General features: G+C 42.3%; 1 protein-coding gene across 1 annotated transcript in view; it reads left to right on the top strand.

Moving 5' to 3' along the window:
- The window catches only part of LOC145342419 (dynein axonemal heavy chain 5-like), a 230601-nt gene that overhangs the window by 152931 nt on the left and 49684 nt on the right, over nt 1–27986 (top strand). Inside the window, exons 59-68 of the mRNA XM_080187984.1 lie at nt 1749–1856; nt 3229–3343; nt 7777–7953; nt 10776–10976; nt 15844–16023; nt 16505–16642; nt 20973–21108; nt 23909–24225; nt 25251–25406; nt 25606–25788. Of these exons, the coding sequence (XP_080044110.1) occupies nt 1749–1856; nt 3229–3343; nt 7777–7953; nt 10776–10976; nt 15844–16023; nt 16505–16642; nt 20973–21108; nt 23909–24225; nt 25251–25406; nt 25606–25788 (1711 nt within the window). The remainder of the gene's footprint in view (nt 1–1748; nt 1857–3228; nt 3344–7776; nt 7954–10775; nt 10977–15843; nt 16024–16504; nt 16643–20972; nt 21109–23908; nt 24226–25250; nt 25407–25605; nt 25789–27986) is intronic.

Below are 27986 nucleotides of genomic sequence, written 5' to 3'. Positions count from 1 at the left end.
AAACATTAGGCTTAATTTTACATGCCACTCCATAGTGACAAAACAGGCAGGTGGACCCATAAATTAGGGCACTGTGCCGTCTGCTGTTGGTACACCTGAGCCTACTTCCTTCACAATTTATGGGCAGCCACGGAGCTGTCAGGTGAGTCATCCACCTGTCGACCAACAGAGGTCGTAATAATTATGCCCAATTAAAGGCCTCATCCCACCATAGATCTGCTATGATGTTCTTCAGGAGAGGCCTATGCTCCAAGTCTGGCCTAGCAGGGTTAACCCTGCAGGCCCCTGGTCAGTGAAAGAGCTTGTGCCCCCTTCATAAGACTCCTGTTTTTGTTGGGGGCCCTTCCACACATTTGATCACCGTTCCTGCTTGGCACTGCTGATGTGCAGAGTTTATTTACTTATTGGTGTCAAAAGTGGGTTTACTTTCACATTGCAATGAAGTTACTGTGAAAATCCTCTAGAACAGGCCAAACAGTGTATGCCTGTTTGGGTACACTGAGGGAAAATTTAGCATAGCCAATGCCCCTCACCAGCACATCTTTTGGACTGTGGCAGGAAACCAGAGCACCCGGGGGAAACCCATACAAAAACAGGGAGAATGTGCAGACTCCGTATGAACAGCAACCCAAGCCAAGGAACCGATCCCGGGTCCCTGGTGCTGTGAGGTAACCGTGCTAACCACTGTGCCACTGTGCTGCCCATAATTGCCAGCCTCCTGTTGACCGGCAGTTCTATGAGGTGGAATGCCCTCCTAGAGATGGACAAAAGTCCTGATTTATATAACTAAAGGCCTGTCATCTGAAAAATTGATGTGGGGTGAACTGACTTAGCAAAGGTGGGTTCACCCTCAAAATTTGTGCTGTGATAGGGGGTGCCTGCCCTCAGTGTAAAACCCATCCCACTGTTTACTATAAAGTAAGTTGTACATATGATATAGTTGCACACACACTCCAACATTGTCCATCTGTAGACATGAAAAGGACAGCAATTCATGTGGAAGAGATAACTGAAGCACAATTAACATCAATAGGATAGTCATATTTTCAAAACCTTTGAAATCATTGACCAAGCTTCTAGTGAAGTGATCTGCTGAAACATCTGGAAATGTTGAAGCTCAGAGATTCTTTAACAACAGAAAGTAGCTACATTTATATTCATTGCTTAATTTTTGGCTAGCTGGTGAAGTATGGATACTCAACATAGAGCCTTTGTTTAGGATATATCTTAAGGTGTTAGCCTGAATTTTTATCCCAGATATTTATTGAAGTCACTGCAGGGATGTTGCGAATTTGCTGGAATAACTTAATTTTTGGCCATATTTATGTTGTTATCATTTATTTTTAATTAAATTGTATTTGAAAAAGAATCTGACATGAAGTTAACCATTCTTATGGTCATTTAGGTTGGTAGAGAAGAGAAATCAATTTTATTTTGATAAATACAATGTATACCAGTTACCCATGATTAAGAAACATCTCTTTGAGATGTAAAAATCACACCTGTGGTTCTGTATAAGCCATTGAATTGGCCTCTGTAGCACAACAAGATATAAAACAATGATCAACTTTTAATTATCTGAGTGTTTTAGTTAAATATATGTGTTGTGTTAAATGGATTTAACAATGTCATAAAACGTTTTCCGCAGCAACTATGTCAAGCAGGTGGTAAATTGTGCCCCTGAAAATTTTGTTACAAATACAACTTAGATTGTACCTAGATAACCAGCTTTAATTTTGCATTGACAGATTCCGGCGGTCAACCCACGTTACACCTAAATCCTATCTGTCCTTCATTCAGGGATATAAAGCTGTATACCAGGAGAAACGGTCAGAGCTGCAGACTGTGGCAGAAAGGTGGCGTAAGCTGGCCCATCCCGCAATATACATTCCCTGTTCATTTTTAAAATGTGTTGTGTGTATTTTCAAAAAAATTAAAACAAAAAATGTTCATTTATGTAGCAACTTTTACAACCTCAAGACATCCCAAAGCATTTTCCAACCAATAAAATACTTTTCAAATGTAGGGCTGAATTTTCCTAGCCCATTGGTAGGAGGTTGGGAGGTGGGAGGGCCAAAAAGATGGTGTGATGAGGAGTCAAGAGAGGTGCCCAGTGCCTTCCCACTTCCATGCTGTATTGTCAGAGGCGGAAAAGGTGATGGTTTGGCCATCCACTCGATGGCAACTTATGCCATCTAAATCTTGGGGCCTTCCAATAGATTCAGCTGGGGGATTCTTCCTGATGGGTGTTCCATGGCCAGGACCCTCAACAGCAATGGCTGCCCTTGTTGCAGTGGTGCTTCAATCACCAATCCTGGCTGCCAGGCTCTGGCTTCCCGAACCATACAAACCAGTCTTTGGATGGTGTCCCACCATTGAGGCACACTCTCCTTGTAACTGCAGCCCCAGCAATGGCCACCTCTAATGATGGCTCTGCTGAGCTGCCAAGCCCCTGTCTGGTTGGCAATTCTTGGGAATGGGCCAATGTCCTAAATTGACTGTGACCAGGTCCCGCTGCCCGCCTCCCACTTTAGGCCCTGTGGCAGGACTTGCCTTTAAGTGGCAAAATTCAGCCTGTCATCACTGTTGTAATTTAGGCAATGCGACAGTCAGCTTGCTATCAGCAAACTCCTACAAGTAGTAAATAAATGATCAGGTGATCTGTTTCTAAATGATGTTGATTCAGGGATAAATATTCCATAGAATACCTGCAATGCAGATGGAGGCTATTCGGCCCATCAAATCTGCACTGACTCTCTGAAAGAGCATCTTACCCAGGTACACACCCTCTGCCCCATCCCCATAACCCCCACGTATTTACCATGGCCAATCCACTTAACCTGCACATCTTTGGACCTTTGGCCAGGATATTGTGAGAACTCCGCTGCTTCTCTTGTTTTGGTGTTTGAGATAGTTTAAATTCATCTAACAATGCAATCAGTGCTTCTGTTTAATGCCTCATCCAGAAACAGCACCTCCAACAATACATCGCTCCCACTAGAGTCTCAGGCTAAATTTTTCTGTTTAAGTCTCTGGAGTGGGGCTTGAACCCATTAACTTTTGTCTTACATGATAATATTAGCATTGAGCCACTGCTGAAACCTTCAGAGATGAGAATTATAATTAACATTTGGATTAGCCATTTTATTCAGTTGTATTTGTTTTTTATTCTTTCAGTTAGTTAAAGACATAAGTGAAACTGGTTTGTGTCTTCTTTATCTCCTAAAGAATGAAGACTGGTTTGCAGAAATTGAAAGAGGCCTCAGAATCAGTTGTGGCACTCAGCAAAGAACTGGAAATAAAAGAAAAGGAACTTAAAGTAGCTAATGACAAGGCCGATATGGTAATGGGATGTGAAACAAACTTAACAATGAAAAGAGGTCACGATGCATCAGTTTCATTTTTTGTTCATTCAATATATTATTCTCTGGCCAATTTTTATTCCATAATTAGCTGTGCCAACTATATATTCCGATATTGATTTTGAATCAGAACTAACTGTGTGATTTTTGCAGTATGTCAGAAATCTGTTGTTCGCTAATGATGGAATCTAAAGATTATAGAGTCACACTCATAGAGGTTTACAGCATGGAAGCAGGCCTTTTGGCCCAACTTGTCCATGCCGCCCCCTTTTTTTAACCAAGCTGGTTCCATTTGCCCGCATTTGGCCCATATTCCCTCTATACCCATCTTACCCATGTAACTGTCTAAATGCTTTTTAAAAGATAAAATTGTACCTGCCTCTACTATTACCTCTGGCAGCTTGTTCCAGACACGCACCACCCTCTGTGTGAAAAAATTGCCCCTCTGGACACTTCTGGATCTCTCCCCTATTACTTTAAACCTATGCCCTATAGTTTTAGACTCCCCTACCTTTGGGAAAAGATATTGACTATCTACCTTCTCTATGTCCCTCATTATTTTATAGACCTCTATAAGGTCACCGTTCAGCCTCCTACGCTCCAGAGAAAAAAGTCCCAGTTGCATTTAAATACCACAATTAATGTGTACTGTTGTTTCTAACCAACTTTTACACCAGGGTGAAAAATCCATAGTCGGTACCAGGGACAAATTGGTTAATGTAGCTCTGGTTCAATAAAGGAACATTCTCTAATTCCCTTTGTGAAAGGTTTAAATATTTGTTAAGAATGAACAGGATACATTGAAAATTGTTGTCAAAAATTGTTTTACAACAAATAGTGAAATAACTTTTAGAAGTTGAACTTAGGGTCTGTGTTTCATTCAGGCTGTTTCAATCCAAATCTACCAAAACACTTGGGATGGTTCCAACATGTTTCATGTGCAAAAACAGCAGTGCTTCTTAGTGTCTGTCTCAGCAAGAAATTTTTGTTGAACAGATTGTAAGATAGCAGTATACGGAGAATCCCTCATGGCAGGGGTCACATGACCAAAGCAAGCCAGATAGAACCTGTAGCATTGTTGCATTTCAAAACCCAACATCCCTCTTTTCCTAACTAACAGAAGACACATCTGCATGCATGATCATGTGTTAGTGAGTTACCCAAGTGATTCACTATAACACTGTTCTCATGCATCAACAACTGTTTATTTGACATCTCAGTCTCTGCACCTACATTGCTTACATGGGCTAAAATTCTCCAACTGTTCCCCTCAGTGGGATCTTCCAGTCCAGTCAATGGCGAACCTCCCCACTGCAGTTCCCTCAGTGGCAAGGGGTGCGAACAACAGAAAAATCTGTTGAAAGCAGTGGGACCGGACGATGCTACCACTGGCCAATGATGGGCCACCTCTACTGCCAGAAAGTACACTTTTGGGGTTGGGGGCAGAAAATCCCACCCATTGTCTTTAAATTTACAAATCTCTTAATGGTACCCATCTGCATTGTCATTGACAGTGTGATGTTCCTTGTCTGGAGAATGTCATTGCAAATGTTGCTGTGGTAACTTGTTCCATTTCTGTTGTTAGGGACATGTGGACTTATAGAATTGATGGTAGTTCTTTACTCAGTACAACTGGTGAGATCCCTTCTCCCTGACTGTCCGACTGGAGTGAATAAACAGTTGTTCTTGCTTGACGTATTTGCCTGTAGTTGCATAAATACATTCTGTTGTTCACTTCTACCACATATAATTGAGATGACGATTTCATTACACGTGTCCCAAGTTGTCACATGGGTTGACTCCTGTTGACAGCATTGAAGATTTGTACCCTGAGTAGCCAGCCAATGTGCAACTCTGGTAATGGTTTGGTGGTTTTGTCAAAATGAAATTTGATTTTTCTACCATTTCACCTTGATTTTTTCACTCAAACCCATTACTATTTCTGGTTTCAGTAGCTTTTTGCTATTGGAAGAATAGCTTGTGTGTGGCATGACTACTTTTCATGCCTTCAGTTGGTGTATTTCCCTGCTTAAGTATTGTCTTGTAAGCACCTGTGCTAGATTTGCTTGATTTTGTTGAAGATTCCTTTGGCGATTTTCATTGCTGCCCCAGCCTTTCCATTTAATTGGAGAAGTGCAGAGATCATGTACAGTGTTGAATTTCCCAGTTCTTCGTGAATTGGCTGAAGTCTTCACTGAGGAAGTGAACTGAGGGCCATTGTCACTCATCACAATGTCTGAAATGTCTTACCGACTGGTGTACTTTTAGGCATTCTACTATATTTCCTATCATCGTTGAACTCATCTGGTCTAACACCAGTAATCAGAATGTGGCCTCCAATGAGAAGATAATCAGTTCCTGCTATAGTGAAGAGGTCTACTCTCAATTTCATCCATGATCTGTCTGGGATACAATGCATCAGCAATGGTTTTCTAGCTTGTTTAAGTTTATAGTCACTATAAGCACTGCACTGATCTATGTTGTCTTTAATTTGATTGCTTATCATAGAATCATAGAATTCCTATAGTCCCTACAGTTGGCCCATCAAGCCTGTACCAACAACAATCCCAATCAGGCCCCATTCCTGTAACCCCATTTATCCTGCTAGTCCCCCTGATACAAAAGGGCAATTTTGCATGGCTAATCCACCTAGCCTGCATATCTTTGGACATGTTTGGCCACTTCTCTTGGCTTTCTGAGACTTGATTCAATTCCTTGATGACTTGCATAATGTACTTCAGCATCTCCTCTCATCTCCTGAGGGATGAACATTCTATTTCCTTTGTACAAGATACCGTCTTGAAATGTCAATTAATCTCAATATCCCCAACATGCTGTTATGACCAGAGGTACGTCCTTGATACCCTCGTGTCATCCTCCACCACTTCATCTGGCACGTGGAGGGTTGTGCCATGTCAGGTTGTTCTCTGAATTGAAAAAAGGCGCTTGTCTGCCAGATTTAATGTTTCTGTGCATTTGATGACTTCCAGATCATGTCAAGCTGTTGCTTCATGTTGAATCGGATGATTTTGCATTCCGTTGTAGCATCCTCAACTTTCTTAATAGGCAGCACTACTCTCGACAAGAGTCGATGTACATCTGTTTCCCTTGCTTGTATGTCACGTCCAGATGATATCTCTGTAAATTAAGTAACATTCTTTGCTGACACCTTGGAGCAGATAGTAGTAGTTTGAGGAAAATGCTTTGAAATGGCTTTTAGTTGGACTCCATTATTACTTTGTCTCTTCCAAGGAAATGGAAGTGCCCACAAGCAAAATCAGTACCCAGGCAATCTTTCTTGATCTGAGTGAAACGCCGTTCTGTTTGCATTAGTGCCCGAGGTGCAAATGCGACTAGCTTCCCATGCTCCAAGACCTGCCTTGCTGATGTCACACTGCAAGGTGACTTCCTTTTTGAAGTCATATAACTTCAATAGTGCTATTGTTGTCACTAGTTGTTTGATTTTAGTGAATGCTACTTCTTGTTCTGTTCCACATCCTTGCACATGAGCTTGCGTAATAGTTCACACTCTGATGACAAATGGTGCATAATTTTTCCTAACTACTTCACAAACCCAACAAAACTTTTTCTGAACTAATCAGTTCTATTGTGTATAGTTCTTCATCGGATTCCTGGTGATACGCAAGCCTGAACTTGAGCCAGAATATATTCTCTGATTTCTCAAACCACTTCAATTTTCTCTTGGATGCTCTTTAAGCTTGAGTTCATCAAAGATCCTGTAGCCCATATCCTAACTCACTCCAACCCCCTTGACCTATTGACCCCAGGCTCAGTGAGCTCATTGGCTCCATGTACATTAGCACCCCGTTTTAAAATTCCCATTCCCATCTTCAAAATTCTGCATGGCCTTTTTTCTCTGTAATCTTCATTGTAAGATGCTATGTATAGTTTGGTAAGTCTGATGAAGAAGTTTGAGTCTTGTTTCATTTAACAATAAGTATTGATTAATTACTCCTAGTTATTTACATGTATGCAGTATAAGGTGTAAGTTAGGAGCTGTTTCTGTGCTACACATGTGTATGTCCATTACAAGATTGCTTTATAGACTTGGATCATGTGTGCCTTGACATCATACTGTGGCCAATACTGTATGTAGTCCACATTAACCCTTTCTATGCCAGATCCTTATACTGTAATCTTCTCCATTGTTTCATCCCTCTAATTCTGGCCTTGTGGACCACTTAACTTCCTTTACCCCATCATTGACATTGAGGCCTTCAGTCATCCAGGATGGATGTGCCATCATGTATTCTCACCACTGTATACGTGGTACAAACAAGGTGCAGAAATGAGGTACATTAATACATTACGAAGTTGGAAGGAAATCTAGCTACAGATCCTTCACATTAATATGAGTACTTAATAACGGTATTTATAAACTGTTGTTTGATAGGTGCTGAAAGAGGTGACTCTGAAGGCTCAGGCCTCAGAGAAAGTAAAAATGGAAGTACAAAGGGTGAAAGACCGAGCTCAGGCGATTGTGGACAGTATATCTGCAGATAAGGCAGTGGCTGAGCAAAAACTTGAAGCTGCCAGACCAGCACTGGAGGAAGCTGAAGCTGCATTGCAGGTGAGCAAAGGCAATATATGTAGTGTCATATCTGTAGAAGTATTTCTATGACAGGAATCACACTAAACTACAACCAAAGTGTGATAGCTCAAAAACCTGCATAGAGCAAGACATTTTAAATGTTTATGTATTTCACACTTGCTGTATGCAACCTCCAGGTTTAATAAATTTCGATATTGTGACAAAGCATGAGCAATGATCGATTCAGATTTAGGGGAATTTTAATCCTCAGACATATAAACCATCCTGTCAATATCAAATATTGCATCGTAATTTGCTTTCATCTGGATGCTTGAGCAAGACAATTTCCATTGGGATCAGTATAAGTTGCAGGGGTGGCCTTGTTCATTTACACATGAGGTCTAGATGCTAGTGTTGGACTGGGGTGGGCATAGTAAGAAGTCTCACAACATCAGGTCAGTACATTAGGAAACGCAGGCAGTACAATTTTACCACAACAGCGAGTTTTGGAGATGAAGCAACTCCTGTTTATACACAGGATAATTGGATTGTCATGCATGATAATGGAGGAAATTCTCAGTTGCTCGGAGCAACGTGGGAGTGGATATTGCAGGGCAGGACTGGCTTTTCTGCTTTGTCCTTCTAGAAGTTATTTGTACACAGAAAGCAGGAGATGATCAGTGGAAACTGTTGCTCCCATCGTCCTTCATGGCATCCTAGGGCAAAGCTTCAATAAAAATGTCTGAAACTGCTGGTGAGAAACAGTCTTGCAGTAAAGCAGTGAAGGAAAGGCTGAGAAATGGTAATATGTACTTAGATCACATTGCTTTTTGTGACATGACAACCTGATTAAAAAGGATTTTCACTAAGGTATAGAATTTTGAATGCTTCCAATTAAAAAACTCTTCCTGTGAATATGCTGTGCCACAATTGGGTTGGAAATAAGTCTGACTCATATAATGAGCCTCCAAAGTTAATAAAATTGTTGTGGAAGGTTTAATGTTTTCATTTGGAAAGACAATACTGAGACAACTTGGTTGAATTTCATGGCTGGCTTGTGATCTGAATGTTGGCCTCAAATCTGGGTAGGGAAACCAGAACCAGGTGAGCATGCATGATCTTCTTGGAGGTGGCCAATTAAGAAGCCTCCCCTGGGAGCCCTGTCCAATTGGGTATGATGGACTGAAGGACTCATAACGATGTCTAGTTGGCAACCACCCACTGAGAGAGGTGACACTGCTCAAAGAATCAAAATGGTAAAATAGGGCCCTATGATTCTAAGTTCTGGGCGGATTTGAAACTGGGAGTGTTTCATATACGATTTTTAGACCTGTTCTCAGGCACCCCCATACGCACTCTGCCTGAAAAAATATCAGCAATTCTGAATCGCACTGTGGGTGGGGCTTAATGCACCAAAGTCCTGTAGCTCTGATCGGCGCCTCCACCTGTGCACGCACAAAAAACAAAATGATAGAATGCAGTTCCCCTGCCACATCCCTTCTAGGCTGGATAATGCCTCCCCCTGGCCTTCGTGGACATTTCCCCACCCCCACAACATTACTGACACCCTTACACCACCACCACTCCCTGCCAGCCAGACCAATCGTGGCCCCTTTCCCCCCTTCCCCCCACCGATCTCAGGCAGAGTGGCAGCAGACTCTCCCTTCCCCTCCACTGATCTCAGACAGAGTGACAGCGGAACCCTCTCCCCGCCTCCCCACTGATCACAGGCAGAGTAGCAGCAACCCTCCCTCCTCCCTTACTGATCTCAGGCAGAATGATCCACCGATCATTGTGCCCTTTGTGCCCCACCGATCTCAGGCAGAGTGGCAGCAGACCACCCCTTTCCCCTCACTGATCACAGACAAAGTGACAGTGGACCCCCCTTCCACCCCCCACCCCCGCCCCACTGATCAAAGGCAGGGCGGCAGTGGACACCCAACCTCCCACCGATCTCAAGAAGAGAGCCATCAGACATTCGGCACTCACCTCCTTAGTAACAGGAGCACCCAAATCGGATTTACATGGAGCTTGTCTGCTTCACATTGATTCTGGATGGGTAAATGCAGTAGTAAAGGGAGAAGTGCTGCTAAAGTTGGGCGTACAGCCCATTAAGTCAATTTAAATGCATACAAATGCATTTGTATGAATACCCTCCACAGGATGTTTGAAGCCATGACTGTGGCGGTTGCATCGCAACTGATCTGTGCTGGGGTGAGTGAGAAATGGGGCCAATGGCTCAATGAAATGTCCCCAGGAAACCACTTCCAAATACCAGTCCTTGATCTCAATGGGGGCCTGTCAGAAAGATCCCAGCAGTGCAACAACCTCTGCCCCAATTGGCCATTTAATTGGCTGCCCATCACTGGCGAATGGATAACCTTTGGTTCAGTGACCCAGCCTCCATCACGATTACTTGGAGGCAGGAACGCATTGGGTGGTCAAACCAATGTGCTGTTTTACAAGTTCTTTTTTGGATGGTCTGCTTCTCAGTCCATCTCCATAGGACCAGAAAATCCACACCAGTGATTCAAATCCAGCCTCTCTCAAAAGCCTTTAAATGTCTGGCACAGAACCTCACTTATGGAGTGCCATAAGCATAGACAAGGGTCATGGGTGGAAGAGGGAACTCACAATGTTAAAATGGCAGTGGGGGCTCGCTGGGCCGAAGGGCCTGGTTCCCGTGCTGTATTGTTCTTTGTTCTTTGCTGAACCCCTAAAAGCTGATCAGACACCTGTTCCCTTGGACAGGAAAAGTGATTGATGTTGCAGGGAGTTGGAGTGTAGCCCAGGTTACTATCATTTATTTGTGCTGAGGTCTCACAGTCAACCTATTAATCTCTTCCCTCTAAACATTACAGACAATTAAACCAACTGACATAACCCTAGTGCGGACACTTGCTCGCCCTCCTCATCTGATTATGAGAATAATGGATTGTGTACTGCTGCTTTTCCAAAGGAAGCTGAACCCAGTGAAACTTGATGTAGAAAAAAACTGTGTCGTTCCATCATGGCAGGAATCACTGAAACTTATGGCGGGAAACCTCTTGCAAGCATTACAGGTACTGAGCCAGGGAATTCAGAGTGACTGTAAACTGTATACTGGCAACTATAGCCAGGAAACATGCAGTGTGTTCTGCAAAGATTCAAAGGTGCATTGAAAATTAGGAAATCAAAAACTGAAATGTTTGTTCAAAATATTCCCTATTGTTACTGAAAAAAATAGACGTGCCATCAAAGCTTTTCATCTTGCACTCATCAGGGTAGTTTGCAAGAATTTTCCAACTGTAATGGTGGAACAATAATTTATACTGAATGAGAAGAGGGTGCGGATTGGTTGGTAATTAGAACTCTGAGGGTTATTATGGAGAATGCAGCATGCAAAAATTAACTGCCTAGCTTTGTTCAAATTCAACCGGGCAGATTGACTCTGATTGTTTAAGGCATTGTCCTGAGAGTTGAACCAAGCAATGACTGTTCTCTAAGCTTCTGCTCAGTCTCAGGGCTTTTAGCTAAGATCAACTGTAGTTTTGCTGTCCAACACTTGGTTGAAGTCATGAGGTTACACTGAAGCTTCATTTGAAGCAATTTTTTTAAAGCAGCAGCTAGGTCTTTTGGCTAAGAAGCAAATGAGATCAACCCTTGGAGGAGGTACAATGCCTGCTCCAATCAGCTTGGATCATGTAGATCAAGCCCAAGACAGGAAATGGTGAGCCTGTCTTGTCAGCTTGGATCTGGAATGTCTCACTTGTTGAGACTTTGATTGGATTGAATTGGATATAAACAAAAAAAACTAAGCTTGTGCTCAGTTGAAAAAGGCACAATAAGTATGCATGTTCATTTTATTTGCAGTGGACAAGACCCTGTTTCTGAATATGTCTGGCTTCTTGCATACAAAAGTAAGCCACACTGCAAGCCCGACTGACAATCTTAATCTTGTGGTCAAATTCACCTTTGTATTGGAGAATCAAATGTTGTGAAAACTGCCAATAGGTTCTCTGCTATTATCTACACAAACCTACCTTCACTGGTTGATGGGATTCCTATGTTTCCACAAACTATAAGATGGCCTTATTCACATGCTCATTTCACAACTAGGGTCTTGACATTTGCAAATAAAATGAACTTGCGCACTCATTGCACTTTTTTTTAACTAAACAGAAGCTATGAGAACAGTCGTGCACTTTCTTATTCTCTGAGGCAACGCCTCCACCAATTGAAGTCCATATGCCAACCAATTAGCACTCTTTTCTCATTCAGTATAAATTGTTGTTCTGTCATGACAGTTGTAAAATTCTTGCAAGCTATCCTGATGAGTGCAAGAGATAAAGCTTTGATAGCAAGTCTCTTTTTCTAGCAATACTAAAGTTCTGTATTACCAAATGACTATCGCTAATTTTAGCAATTACAAATGAAATTGCTTTTCCTGATGACTTTTAGTGAGTGTATGAAGGCCTAAGCAGCAGGAAAAGCAAAACAAGTCATTTTGTTTTATACATCAAGGCAATTTAATGAATTAATAAACCCTTTTATTCCCAAGGCTTCCCCCTTTCCCGCTGTTACATTACATTGAGCATCTGGAAAGAGTGGAGCTGCTACCATGCCAACCAACTGTTTAGAAACAGTTATATTTGAAGAGACAAGTTCTTTTATAGTTTGGCCTTTCCAGTTCAGTCAGAAGCTAATGAAGAGCTCGCAACTGGCTATAATTCTAGGCTTTTGTTGTTTTCTGTAGCCTATCAGCTATTTGATTTCAGTTCATTTAATTACATGCATGCAAATTGAAGCCTAGTGTTTAAATGTCATAAGGTAATAAGGAGCTGGTAAGCATAATGCATGGTACTTGAGCTGGATTAATGGCCAGATTCCCAGGCTGGGATCAGAGATAGGAAAGCACTAAAAATAGCCCTGTTGACTTGTATGCTGGTTCCCCGCCTCAATCCTGCCACTGAGACATTTTTGCAGAGGTAGAATTGCGAGCCAGTGGGCTGGCCAGCTGAACTTTCCAGCTGGTCTCCAGTTTTCCACAAGCAATAGAGGCCAATTTGGGTGCCTAGTGGTGGACACCCAAAGGTCAGATTTCCAGACAGACTTAGTGACCTTTCTAGCTTGATTGGGTGCAAGAACCACTATAGATCATCCTGTAGTGGGCTCCCCAAATCCATCTTCCCCCACAGCAGTGGCCAGGCTGCTGAATCTATTTCTAAAGGAAAGATTTGCATCTGTTTCAGAGAGGGCTCCTCCATTTTGGAGTGACCTCTCTTCTGCGCATCTTCCATTGCAGCCTGCTGCTCCTCTGATTGGCACTCTAGTGATGACAGCTCACTCAACATTTTGAATTAAACATCAGATCTGCCCTCTGGGCATTAATTAGCTGCCCCGGGGAAAGTTACAGGTGACTGTCTGTTTCCAAGGGGTGAAGGGATGTGTTTGCAGGTTCAGAATCTGGAGACAATCCCAACCTCTGTTTCCCCCTGTCACAAGGATAATCCAGCCCCTTTTGCTTCACCTTGCATTGTCCATCAGTTCATTTGAACCTGATAATTAAAGTGAGGCTAGTACCAGTTGTTTCTTTAAAATTTTTACTCCTGTAGTTACAAAGCCAAATCATAGAATCCCCAAAGTACAGAAGGAGGCCGTTCAGCTCATCGAGTCTGTACTGACCACAATCCCACCCAGGCCCTTTCCCACAATCCCGCACATTTACCCTGCTAATCTCCCTGATATTCAGTCAATTTAGCATGGCCAATCAATCTAACCTGCATATCTTTGGACTCTGGGAGGAAACTAGAGCACTCAGAGCTAGTGGTAGGGGATGGGGATATGGCGAAGGTCTTGAATAACTTTTTTGTTTCTGTCTTCACGGAGGAGGACGTGAATAATTTGCCGGGTGTTAGCGATGGAAAGGTGGTAGGAATGGAGGGTCTTAATGACATTACTGTTACTAGAGAGGTGGTGCTCGACAGACTGGAGAGGCTGATTGTGGACAAGTCCCCAGGACCGGATGGAATGCATCCGAGGGTTCTGAAAGAAATGGCGGAGGTGATAGTGGATGCCTTGGTGGTTATTTTCCAGACGTCGCTGGATTCCGGGGAAGTGCCGGAAGATTGGAAAACGGCTAATGTTACGCCGTTGTTTAAGAAGGGTGCCAGGCAAAAGGCGGGGAATTATAGGCCGGTTAGTTTAACGTCTGTGGTAGGTAAAATGTTAGAATCCATCATTAAGCAGGAAATTGCGAGGCATCTTGAAGGGAATTGCTTGATAGGGCGGACGCAACACGGTTTCATTAAAGGGAAGTCGTGTCTGACAAATTTACTGGAGTTCTATGAGGATGTGTCTAGGGCAGTGGATAGAGGAGAGCCGGTGGATGTGGTCTTTCTGGATTTTCAGAAGGCGTTTGACAAGGTACCTCACAAGAGGTTATTGCAGAAGGTCAGGGGACATGGAGTTGGGGGTAGGGTGTTAGCGTGGATAGAGGATTGGTTGTCAAATAGGAGGCAGAGAGTGGGGGTCAATGGGTGCTATTCGGATTGGCGGTTGGTGACTAGTGGGGTGCCCCAGGGGTCGGTGCTGGGGCCTCAGCTATTTACCATTTATATAGATGATCTGGAGGAGGGAACCGAGTGCAGGGTGTCGAAATTTGCTGATGACACCAAGATTGGGGGAACGGCAAATTGTGCGGAGGGTGTGGAGAGTCTGCAGAAGGATCTAGATAGGCTGGGCGAATGGGCCAGGAAATGGCAAATGGAATTTAATGTTGGCAAGTGTGAGGTGGTCCACTTTGGTAGGAAGAATGGTAGGAAGGACTATTACTTACGGGGCGAAAAACTGCAGCAGGCGACGGTGCAGAGGGACCTCGGGGTCCTTGTGCATGAATCGCAAAAACCCAGCTTGCAGGTGCAGCAGGTGGTCAGGAAGGCGAATGGGATGCTGGCCTTCATAGCGAGGGGGATTGAATATAAAAGTAGGGAGGTCTTGCTGCAGCTGTATAGGGCATTGGTGAGGCCGCAGCTGGAGTACTGTGTGCAGTTTTGGGCGCCGCACCTGCGCAAGGATATTTTGGCCCTGGAGGGAGTGCAGAGGAGGTTTACTAGGCTGATACCGGAGTTGAGGGGATTGAGCTATGAGGAGAGGCTGAATAAACTAGGCTTGTACTCGTTAGAGTTTAGAAGAATGAGGGGAGATCTCATTGAGACGTATAAGATGATGAATGGGATGGATAGGATAGAGGTGGAGAGACTCTTCCCGCTCAAAAAAGACAGTAGGACTAGGGGGCACAGCCTCAAGATAAAGGGGAGGCGGTTTAGAACGGAGTTGAGGAGGAACTTCTTCACTCAAAGGGTGGTGAATCTCTGGAATTCTCTGCCCGTTGAAGTGGTGGAGGCTGCCTCGCTAAATATTTTTAAGAAGCGGGTTGATGGGTTTTTGATAAGAGAAGGGATTAAGGGTTATGGGGAGAGGGCGGGAAAGTGGAACTGAGCCACAACAGATCAGCCATGATCTTATTGAATGGCGGGGCAGGCTCGAAGGGCTAGATGGCCTACTCCTGCTCCTATTTCTTATGTTCTTATGTTCTTAAACCCACATAGACACAGGGACCGTACAGACAGTGACACAAGGCCAGAATTGAACCTGGGACCTTGGAGTTAAGAGGCAGCAGTGCTAACCACTGGGCCGCTCCAAAGCTCAGAACAGATCCAAATAGATTTGGCAAACCCAAATCCATTCCTTGCTCTGAAAACCAAATTCAATTCAAGGCCCGCACAAGTGAGACAAACAAGATCCAAGCTGACAAGATGAGGCAACTTGGGCTTGATCGGATGCTTGATGTTAGCCAAAATGGATTAAGAAGTGGTCTGCAAGAATTTGTCTTTGAATTGAATATTTCTGAAATTATCTGTTATCAAAATGATTCTTTTGTTTTCATAGCAATTTCCCAAGGACAGTATCAATGAAGAGACTGTAGAATTGCTGTGTCCCTATTTTGAAATGCCAGATTACAACATTGATGTTGCCAGACGGGTCTGTGGTAATGTGGCTGGTCTTTGTTCCTGGACTCAAGCCATGGCTTACTTTCATGGAATAAATAAAGAAGTGTTACCACTTAAGGTTTGTTACACTTTAACACACTATGATAGGATCATTGCAGACTATGTTTAAACTTTCACCAAAACTGTTATTATTACCTAAAATAATGGACCAGAACTTCCTATAGCAAAGCATCCAATACCATCTTCAACTCATAAGATTTGCTCATGCACATTGCAATTACAGCAACTTCATGCCATTCAATGCATTTCAACGATAAGGCACCCAATAGAATCCCACTCTCTCAAAACTAACTGGGGAACAGCACAACTGAGACAGAAATCTTTGGATATCCATGTTTATCCATGCATTTGCCCCTTGCTTGAAATTCATGTAGTGTTTGCATATATGTAGCAGTAAGTATTGTTAGCTTATTCTTATTTTAATAATAAAAACTAACTGAATGAAATTTCTGATAATTAATTAGAACTTGTATTTGGAACTTTAGCAGATGTTTAGAGTTCCTGCTACAGCTTTAATACCTTTATTCAATATCTTCAAGGCAAACCTCACCATACAGGAAAGTCGTTTGGCCATTGCCATGGAGGATCTGAAGAAAGCTCAGTGTGAGCTTGATGCCAAACAAGTTGAGCTTGATGTTGTACAGGCAGAATATGAACGAGCAATGAGAGAGAAGCAGGTAACTGCAAGACCTGCTACTTAGTTAACTGAGTTATTTTGTGCTCTTTTCAATATTTTGTCCTGATATGTAAAACTAAAGAACTTCCATTTATGCTTGTGAAATGGGTGGCCAATCTGATACTGCCCATTTTATTATCATATCTTGAGACAAATTTCTACCTCAAGATCTTCTAATACAATTAGCAAAGAAGGTTAGGACCCTATGTTTCAGGCGCATTATAGGCCACCAACTATTGACCCATAATTTTCAACTACAAAGACTGACAAAGGTAGATTCAAAAATACCAACTTTGCAACATACATTTCAGACAGGAAATATCCAAGTTCATTACAAGAGACAAAACAGATAAAATAAACCAAAGCATCCTCAGTCATCAACTGATGGACCAGAACTTGTTTTAGAATTGATTGCTTTTACGGGTGAAAATTGTGTTTTATGATAAGAGGAAGCCAAACTTACAATTCTACCGTCCCACCGCCATAGAATCCGAGTAGGTGAGGGGGGATAATGTGAATGTCCAATGACCTTGGGCAGGATTTTCCAGTCTCGGGTAAAGCAATGCTGTAAAATCCCATCCTAGTTCTCCCAGCGTTCACTTAACCCAGTTTGCCTTCCCGCTTTTGAATTCCTTTCTTCAGTGGACCACATTAGCTACGCGGTGTTGTTAGCAGTTTTTCCTCATTCACGCCATGCCACACCATATGCTCTATTAGAAAACTAGGCACAACATCAAACAGCTGAACTGCATTGATACTGACTAAATTTGGAGGTACTGCACTGCACCGAGATTGGAATGATCATGAGAGCAGTCAGAAATTATTTGACTCCCAACTTCTCCTTGACAAATTTCCCATATTATTTAGCAGATGCAGAGTAATTTGCACTTTATGAATATGTATCCTTACCAAAGGCAAATTGTCAAATGATTGCAGTTTGACACTGTAGTGTATACCTGATAGTTTGGTGAGTATGATAACCCCTATGAGGTCCATGGGGAATCACTAATTAATCTCTCTCTCTCTGTGGGACTCGTTGGTAAAAGGCAGTGGCCTGCCCAGCTGGAAATCACTACCTAAGCATTTTATAGGGCAGGCCCAAGACTAGGCCTGCTGAACTATCGACCCAGGCAAGGACTAGAGTGTGTATACCACTGTAGTGGCTTTACTTTGCATTCTGTAATAAACTGTTTCTTTCCAGTTGGGTTGCCTGAGTCATTATAGTGAGTGGGGTAGTTTGATGAGGAGGGAAAGGAGCAATTCCTTTCTTATGCTTTTCTAAATTTTCACGCTATAGAAATTGGTTCTTGCTTTGCTACAGGGAAATAGACTCGCTGTTTGATGAGTATCTGGTGAGTGGTTAAGATCTATTCTATTCCTGAGGTTTAAAATAGTACAGGAACTGGTGCTATGTTTAATAAAATGTATAAGAAAGAAAAATAATTGAATCATATGATTAAATAGTTAATTAAAGCACATTAAGAATGACAGTTGTATCCTGGCTGCAGCCTGTGAGAATTTTTGAATGCAGTGTGACCCAGGGAAAATGTCTGCAATAAATGCTGGTGGCTTGAGGAACTTTAGCTCAGAGTCATTGAGCTGGAAAACAACCTCGAGACACTGCAACACATCAGGGAGGGGGAATTTTTTTTTTAAATTCATTTGTGGGACTTGGGCATCATTGGCTGGCCAGCATTTATTGCCCATCCCTAGTTGCCCATGTTCAGAAAGAGGACTTTTGAGAGTCAACCACATTGTTGTGGCTCTGGGTTCATATGTAGGCCAGACCAAGTAAAGATTTCCTTTCCTCAAGGACATTAGTGAACCAGATAGATTTTTCCAACAATTGACAATGGTTTAATGATCATCTGTAGATTCTTAATTCCAAATATTTTTATGGAATTCAAATTCCACCATCTGCCATGGTGGGATTTGAACTCAAGTCTCCATAACATGAGCTGAGTTTTCTGGATAATACCACTAGACCATCACCACCTCTGCATGTTTGTACCAGGCAGTAGTCACATCCCTGAGGATAAGGTCTGATTTAGTCAAGGACAGGCAGATGTAATTGTGAGTGAGGCAGATAAGGGGACCCAGAGGATAGGTGGGCAGGAGTCTCAACCTTTACAGTTGTCCAAAAGGTTTGAGGTTCTTTCAACTTGGTTAGATGAGAATGAAGCCTCAAGTTGGATGAGTTGACTAACCACTGAGGTACAGGAAACTATTAAGTTGGGGGAAGTAAAAAGGAAGTAGGGGGCAGTATAGTGAGAGGGATTGATATTGTTCTGTACAGCAAAGAGCAAGATGCAGGCAGCTGTGTACATGATCTGCTCAGATGAGGAGGGTCGCATCAGACACCTCCAGACACTGAAAAATGCCCTAATAAGAACAGGATATAGCGCTCCACTCATTGATCGACAGTTCTGACATGCCACAGCGAAAAACCGCATCGACGTCCTCAGAAGGTAAACACAGGACACGGTGGACAGAGTACCCTTCATCGTCCAGTACTTCCCCGGAGCGGAGAAGTGCAGCGTCTGGAGATTGGTTTCCAGCTCAATGACTCTGAGCCAAAGTTCCTCAAGCCACCAGCATTTATTGCTGACATCTTCTCCAGAGTCTTCAACATGTCATTGATGAAGACGAACATCTCGCCAGGGCCATCCCCACACCCCCATTTACCTTCAAACAACCACACAACCTCAAACAGACCATTGTCCGCAGCAAACTATCCAGCCTTCAGGAGAACAGTGAACACCACATCACACAACTCTGCCACAGCAACTTCTGCAAGACATGCTGAAACATCAACATGGATGCCATCATCTCATGTGAGAACACCATCCACCAGGTACATGCCACATACTCTTGAAATTTGTCCAATATGGGGATGGCCTTGGCGTGATGTTCATCTTCATCAATAACATGTCTACCTAAAACGCTGCAGGAAAGGATATCCCGAAGCATGGTACATTGGGGAGACCATGCACACACTATGACAATGGATGAATGAACATCGCTCGACTGTTCCCTTCCTGTTGGCGAACACTTCAGCGGTCGCTGGCATTCGGCCTCTGATCTTCGGGTAAACATTCTTCAAGGCAGCCTTCATGACGTACAAAAGTGCAGAGTTGCTGAGCAGAAACTGATAGCCAAGTTCTGCACACATGAGGACGGCTTTAACACCGGGATCTTGGGTTCATGTCACACTATCTATAACCCCCATGACTTGCCTGAACTTGCAACATCTCACTTACTGTCCTGTCTGGAGACAATACACATCTCTTTAACCTATGCTTAATGCTCTCTCCACTCACATTGTCTGCACCTTTAAGACTTGAATAGCAGGTTAGCTGTTAAGACTCGCATTTTAATCAGTATTCTGTAAACTGTGTGTGCCTTTATATGCCCTGTTTCTGATCAGAACTCTCCACTTACCTGATGAAGGAACAGCGTTCCAAAAGCTTCTGGTGCTTACTATCAAATAAACCTGTTGGACCTTAACCTAGTATTGTGAGACTTCTTACTTTGTTTGCCCACTGCCAGGGCTTGGGGCTCAGGATTGGAGAGGAAGTTGCAGTGGGAGAGGGAGTATCTCGTTGTCGTAGTCCATGCAGGTATCAACAACCAAGATAGAACTGGAAAAGAAGTTCTGCATGACCAGCATGAGAAGCTAGGCACTATTTTAAGCAGAATCTCTGGACTATTACCTGAACCATGTACACACTTCTATAAAATTAGCATGATAAATGCTTGGCTCAAAGACTGATGTGGGAGAATTGGATACCAGTTCATGGGGCACTGGCTCCAATACTGGGGAAAGTAGGATCTGCACTGTTGAGACCTTGTACAACTGGTGCAAGATTGCAGAGCCCTGAGATACAGAGGGATTTAGGGGTTCTCATGCATGAATTGCAAAAGGTTGCAGAGGATAATGACTCTTTTGAACTCTCTTCCTCAAAAGGCATTGGAAGTAGTGTTTTTGAATATTTTTAAGGTAGCGCTAGGTAGATTCTTGATAAGCAGGTTAGTGAGAATGAAGAGTCGAGATTACAATCAGACCAGCCATGAACTCATTAAACAGAGGAACAGGGTTGAGGGGCTGACAAAATAAGTTGTTAAACCACGATTGCTGCCTCAGCAAAAGAAACAATCATTGCACAAAAAAGGGGAAACTGGTGTAAGGTTCAACATAGTAATTTGGATTACCCCACATTATTAGGAATCCCTGACTTTGCTTTATTCAGTAGATGATGATCATTTGGAAAGCAAAAGGAGATCAATACTCATTTTTGAATAGTGTTATAATTGCAATACTTAATTCTCAGACATTATTAGAAGATGCTGAGCGTTGCAGGCAGAAGATGCAAATGGCTTCAAGTCTAATTGATGGTTTGTCAGATGAGAAAGAACGTTGGACTGAGCAAAGCAAAGAATTTGCTGCTCTTGAAAAGAGACTTGTGGGTAAGTAGCAACAAAATAATTGTCTCATGCTATGAAAATGTTCTTTGTTTTAGCAACTGCAATGTACCTAACTATGTAAAGTATGACAAATAATCATAAATTATGATGATGAACAAATAAGACCAAGTTGAAATCAAATTTGAATGCTAATACATAAGCACACTGGGGAGGTGGTATGATATTATTGCTAGACTATTAATCCAGAAACTCTGCTAATGTTCTGGAGGACCCAGGTTCAAACCTCACCACAGCAGACGGTGGAATTGGAATTCAATAAAAAATAAAAAGTAAATAAGAATCTACTGATGACCATGAAACCATTGTTGATTGTCACAAAAACCATCTGTTTCATTAATATCCTATGGGGAAGGAAATCTACTGTCTTTGTCTGGTCAGGCCTAGATGTGACGCCAGAGTCCCAGCAATGTGGTTGACTCTCAACTGCCGTTGGGAAACTAGGGATGGACAATAAATCCTGGCCAGGCAGTGACATTCATGTCCCATGAATTCATAAAAAGAGCAATTAGGACCAGGAGTAGGCAGTTCAGTAGGCTCTGGGCTTCAGTGACAACTGTACTGTACTGTCTCACCCTGCCTGAGTGAGAAGCTCAGGCGAGACATGTACAGAAGAAATTTGATGCAGGTAAGTAGGCACAGAGTAGCAATCTGATGCTGATTGCTATGGCCCTTGTTTCTCTAAAAAAAAGATTTAGTAGTCCAGAAGCCTGTGCTGATGCTATGGGGATGCTAGTTCGAATCTCAGCGCAGTAATGGTGGAATTTAAATTCAATCAATTGATAAATCAAGTAATTTTTAAAAACACCTGGAATTGTATTCAGTAATAGTGACCATGAAACTGTCAGCGATAATTGTAAAAGCCCATCTGCTCTACTCAAGTTCCTTTAGGGAAAGGTATCTGCTGTCCTTACCTGGTTACATAAGAACATAAGAAATAGGAGCAGGAGTAGGCCATCTAGCCCTTCGAGCCTGCCCCGCCATTCAATAAGATCATGGCTGATCTGTCGTGGCTCAGTTCCACATTCCCGCCCTCTCCCCATAACCCTTAATCTCCTCTCTTATCAAAAACCCATCAATCCGCGTCTTAAAAATATTTAGCGAGGTAGCCTCCACCACTTCAACGGGTGACTCTAGGCCCAAAGCAATGTGCCCTCAAAAGGAAATTATCATAGAATCATAAAATCCCTACAGTGTAAAGGAGGCATTCGACACATCGAGTATACACTGACTGTCCAAAAGAGCATTTTACCCAGGCCCACACAATGCCCCCATAACCCTGCGCATATTACCATGGCTTAATCCACCTATCCTACACAAATGTGGACATTAAGGGGCAATCTATCATGGTTACTCCACTAAACCTGCACATCTTTGGACTGTGGGGGGAAACTGGAACACCCAGAAAAAACACACACAGGCACAGGGAGAATATGCAAACTTCACACAGACAGTGACCAAAGGCCAGACTCAAACCTGGAACCCTGGTATTGTGGGGCAGCAGTACTAACCACTGTGCCACTGTGCAACAAATGCTGCCCTTGCCAGTGATACTTGCATCCCATGAAAGAATAAATAAAAAATTAATACGTCCTGCTCACCCATAACCTCTGTGCTTTTTTACCGGAATGGCTCCCATTCCGGTAAAATCTTGGACCAGAATTTCCCAGCTCCATCGTGACGGGTTCCCCTGTGGTAGATGCAGCAAGCCATTCAAACAGCCATTGACTTTAATGGAGCCAGAAAATCCTGCCTGCCAGAGTGACTGGAAAATTCGGGCCGTGCTTTTAAAATTTGCATATTTGTTTTTAAAAGGCCTCCATGACTTTCCTCTCCCAAATCTGTAACCTGTTCCATCCTGCAGCCTCTGGTCTCCTCCAACGCTGGCCTCTTACACATCCTGATTTTAATCATTTCAGCATTTCCGTCTGTGCCTTCAGCTGCCTGGCCCCAAGTTCCAGAATTTCCACGCAAAACCTCTCTGCCTCCCCATTTCTCTCTCCTTCTTTAAGGTATTCTTTATAACCTGATTCTATGGTCCATCTGCCCCAAAACTGCTTGACATGGTTTGTTGTTAAATTTTATTTGCTAATACTCCTCCAAAAATCCTAGGACACTTATTATGTTAAGAACACATATAAATCCGAACTGTTGTCATAAGACAGAATAGCATAATAGCGGATAAACTACAATCCAGGGCATTGTTTCTTGGTAAAAATGTTGTTAAATATTGCTTTCACCACACAGATGTCACACAAGTTTTGCAATGCTGAGTACAGATTAAAATAACATTATGTGAAGAATGGTAAAAAGTTTGCACAGCATTCTTTGTTGAAGATGGTATTCTTTAATGAAAGCAAAATACTGCAGCTGCTGGAAAACTGAAGTAAAAACAGAAAAGGCTGGATAAACTCAGCAGGCCTGGCAGCCTTTGCAGAGAGAAACAGAGTTAGTGTTTTGGATCTAAATATTCTTTCTACAGAAATGAAGAACAATGGAAAATGTTCTTTAACTTCTTTGTAAGGTTAGACTTTCTTCTGATAATTTTTTTAGTCAAATAGTCCAGATGAAATTTTAGCATGTCTTCATCTATTTAACCCTTGCAACAGACACATTAAAGGAAAGAGGTGATTTCCTTTTCTATTTAATAGACTTTAACATTGAAGAGATTTGTCGATGGAAGGAGTGAGCTTTAGAAGCTGAATAACATTTTCTCATTCTATGCTAGATTTATAGACTGGCTTAGTCGCATTCTATACTTTTTATGTCCTTATGTTTGTTGCAGGGAATGTTTTGCTGGCTACAGCTTTCCTGTCCTATGCAGGCCCATTCAACCAGGAATTTAGAAATCTGTTGTTGACCAAATGGCAAGAAGAAATAATACTACATAAAATTCCATTCACCATAAATCTAAATGTCTCAGAGACGCTTATTGATGGGCCCACAGTTGGAGAGTGGAACTTGCAAGGCCTTCCGAATGATGACCTCTCTATACAAAATGGAATCATCGTTGCAAAGGCAGCTCGCTTCCCACTCCTGATTGATCCGCAGGCTCAGGGGAAGACTTGGATAAAGAACAAAGAAGCTAAGAGTGAACTTCAGGTAGTGGACGTGAACTATTGTGGTAAATATATGGTTCCAGTACTTGAGGATCATCTTGCACCATTTTTCAGCATGACATTCAAGTCATGATATGATACTCTAATAATTACATACAACTGAAGTAGATATGAATGTTTTTCAAATGGATTATGAATAATTAAAATGAGCTGGCTTGTAACAATACTGACTTTTATTCAGAAGGCTGAAAATGTAAACACAGAGCAGCCTGTCACTTAAAATGCTTGGTAATATTTGGCATTTTCACCAAAACTTTGCCAGTAAATTAGTCATGGTGAAATATTCAGGGCAAAGAGGAGAAAGAAGTGGGAGGAACTCATTGTACCACTGCATCATGGTACTGTTTGCCATTTGGTGTTCAAGCATCATGGGCAATCAGTTCCAAGGTCACATCAGAAGAGAAGTACAAAATGGAGGAGGAGAGCTATAAATCTACAGCAATGCTAGTTAGAGATAGATGGACATATAAAGAGTAGAAAAGGTCATTTTGGGCTTTAAATCCACTGCTTATAGGAGGGACAGAAAATTTCAATTCTCTTCCTATACCTAGTAGCACACTAAGACAGACTTTCATCTAATTTTGTTGCTAGTAATTCCTGGAACAGGTTGCTAGAAGTTTGTAGCTAAAGGGCACCACTCTGCATCAAGCATGGCTGACCAGGAGTCTCTCCTGCTCTTACCACCAGCTATTGGTGTGTTGGAAGGATTTGCAGATTGATACTCAGCCTTTTTAATTGCATTATGAATGCTCTTTCCTTGGCCTTCAAGATTTCGGGTGGGATTTGAATCCAGAGATTCTACCACTGCCACCCACTGCGCCACAGGAACTCATAGGGAGAGAAAAGAGAAATCAGAATTGCAAGCTCTGGTATAAATAACTAAAAATTGTATTTTTGTTAGTATTGTTCTATTTGATTTATCTTTTATAAATGAAAATCTTCTAGAATATAAAATCTATAAATGTAATTGTCATGTAATACAACAGAAGTTTTCCTCCTTTTTTATAGGTAACCTCATTAAATCATAAGTACTTTAGAAACCATTTGGAAGACTGCCTTTCACTGGGAAGACCATTATTAATTGAGGATGTAGGGGAAGAACTTGACCCAGCGTTGGACAATGTCCTGGAGAAAAACTTTATCAAAACTGGGTCCACACATAAGGTAATTTCTAAATATTTATATAGTATTCTCTGTATACATAATGACACAAATTAAATTTGATGTTTGCATAATTTATGTAGTAATATTTATATTGCAGACTTGCCTAAATTGTATGTTTTAAAATATTTAGTCTTTGAATTTGGGCATCACCTGCAAGACCAGCATTTATTGCCCAAAATTCTTGATATCTTTTCTTCAGGTAAAGATAGGAGATAAGGAGATGGACGTCATGAGTGGTTTCAGACTGTACATTACAACAAAACTGGCAAATCCTGCTTATACGCCAGAGATAAGTGCCCGTACTTCAATTATTGACTTCACTGTCACCATTAAAGGTCTGGAGGATCAACTGTTGGGGCGAGCAATTCTCACTGAGAAACAGGTGATATAAATCCTTCAGTTAATGACTTATGAGAAGCGTGAATGCAAACTGGGACACTTGCAAAGTAAATGCAGAGTTGTATTCAAACTAAGGGATTAGGATTTTTCACCTTTTAAGACATGACTGTAGCTATGCAATGTAATTGGGGATTATCAAAAAGAACTTGCTGGAATGCCTGGGGAAGTACAGTCACACTTGCATACAGTTGTAGAAGTTGGAAACCAATCCTTCCCTGGCCCACAAGGCGTTAGGAAAATAATAAATAGGAAGTGGTATGAATGCTGTTTGTCTCATGTAAAAAGCTCTTATTATTAATAACACTTAAATTTAGATTTCTTCACACAATGAATTACCTTTAAGGTGTAATGAGTGTTCCCATGCAGGCTAATACTTTCTAATCCCATTCAATTCTCACCTGCAAATTCTCAGAAATAACCATTTCTTCTCTTATTGGGTTAAATTTTACTGGTCCCCAGATCACAGGAAAAGAGGTGGGAGCATGATAGTAACAGGGAGAATAATGCAGGATAACTATCCTGTATTATTTCACCACCAGAGAGATTCCCAGAGGTGATCTGCGAGGCAGATTGGGACAGGATTTTTTGGCTGCGTTTGCCCAAAACTGGAAAATTCTGCCTGAGGTCAACAGGCCTTTTCATGAGTCTGCCCCTTGCCCACTCCAATTCCTGTGGCGGGCAAAACAGGAAAATTTGCCCCTGGCTGTTGCTCCACGGAAGTCATTTTACCGGTTGCTGGCATTTTACTGATGCCATGTGGAGAAGCCACCAGCTTCATTAGGGCTAATGGGTATCACATGGCACAAAACTAACATATGCTCAGCTGCAGCCGCAGTCATTATTGAACTAACTTTACACTTCCCCAACAGAGTGGGCAATGGAAAGAGTAATTTAAATGCTCAAATCTTGCCCTATGTTATATAGAGACCTAAAGTACACTCCCCTCGCACTTATAAAAATAATTATATGTTTGTGTGTAAAATGATCCATATACCTTAGTTCCCAGAATACATTATGATTCACAATATGGCTAAACCAACATCACCAGTACTTCAAAATTTAACAGACGGGGTTGCACACTTGTTTTATTGTAATTGTAGCAAAAACATATAACTGATGTGGTCAGAGTAATTTACATGTAAAACAAAACTGTGGGTTTGAACTCCACTTTTCTACTTGCCTTCAATGCAAGTATACTCTTCCTCAAATATGGAGACAAGTATTGCACACAGCATTCGAGGTGTAGTCTCACCAAAGACCCATACAATTCTAGCAAGACTTCTTTATTCTTACATTCCAATCTGTTCTCTTAATTGGTTACTGTACCTGCATTCTGATGTTCTGTGATCCTTGTATGTGTGCACGAAGTCTCTCTGAGAACCAGCATTTACAAGTTTTGTGCCTTTAAAATATTCTGATTTTCTGAAATAACCAAAGAACTTCCCTATATTGTACTTCATCTGTCATTTTGTTGTGTTCTCTTTTCAAGGGAAAACTGCAAAAACTGCAAAGAGTGCAGGAAAGGCATGTGCCGGTTAGGAGAAAGGATGGGAAAGGTAGGATTAGGGAACCGTGGATTACTAGCGATATAGAAGACCTGGTTAGGAAGAAACGAGAGGTGTATGTCAGGTCTAAGCAGCTGGGAACGGAGAGAGCGTTGGAGGAATACAGAGAGAGTAGGAGGGATCTCAAACGGGGAGTTAGGAGAGCAAAGAGGGGGCTTGAGATGGCTTTGGCAGGTAGGGTTAAGGAGAATCCAAAGGCGTTTTACTCCTATCTTAAGAACAAAAGGGTGGCTAGGGGTAAAATCGGTCCTCTCAGGGACAGACGTGGGGAATTGTGCTTAGAGGCAGAGGGAATGGGGGAGATCCTGAATGAATACTTTGCGTCGGTATTCACGAAGGAGAGGGGCTTGATGTCTGGTACAGTCATTGAGGGAGCGGTAGACCAATTGAAAGATCTATCGATTACGAGGGAAGAAGTGTTAGGGCTTTTAGATGGCATTAAAACCGATAAATCTCCGGGGCCCGATTGCATTTATCCTAGGCTGCTTAGAGAGGCGAGGGATGAGATTGCTGGGCCTCTGACGCGAATCTTTGTCTCTTCTTTGGACACAGGTGAGGTCCCAGAGGACTGGAGGATAGCAAACGTGGTACCGTTGTTTAAATAGGGTAGGAGGGA

The sequence above is a fragment of the Carcharhinus amblyrhynchos genome, chromosome 4 (assembly GCF_965287045.1).
Source record: "Carcharhinus amblyrhynchos chromosome 4, sCarAmb.v2.hapA, whole genome shotgun sequence".
In the NCBI taxonomy this organism is placed as follows: Eukaryota; Metazoa; Chordata; class Chondrichthyes; order Carcharhiniformes; family Carcharhinidae; genus Carcharhinus; species Carcharhinus amblyrhynchos.
The sequence above is the reverse complement of the archived record's forward strand: the minus strand, read 5'-3'. Positions and strand labels throughout refer to the sequence as shown.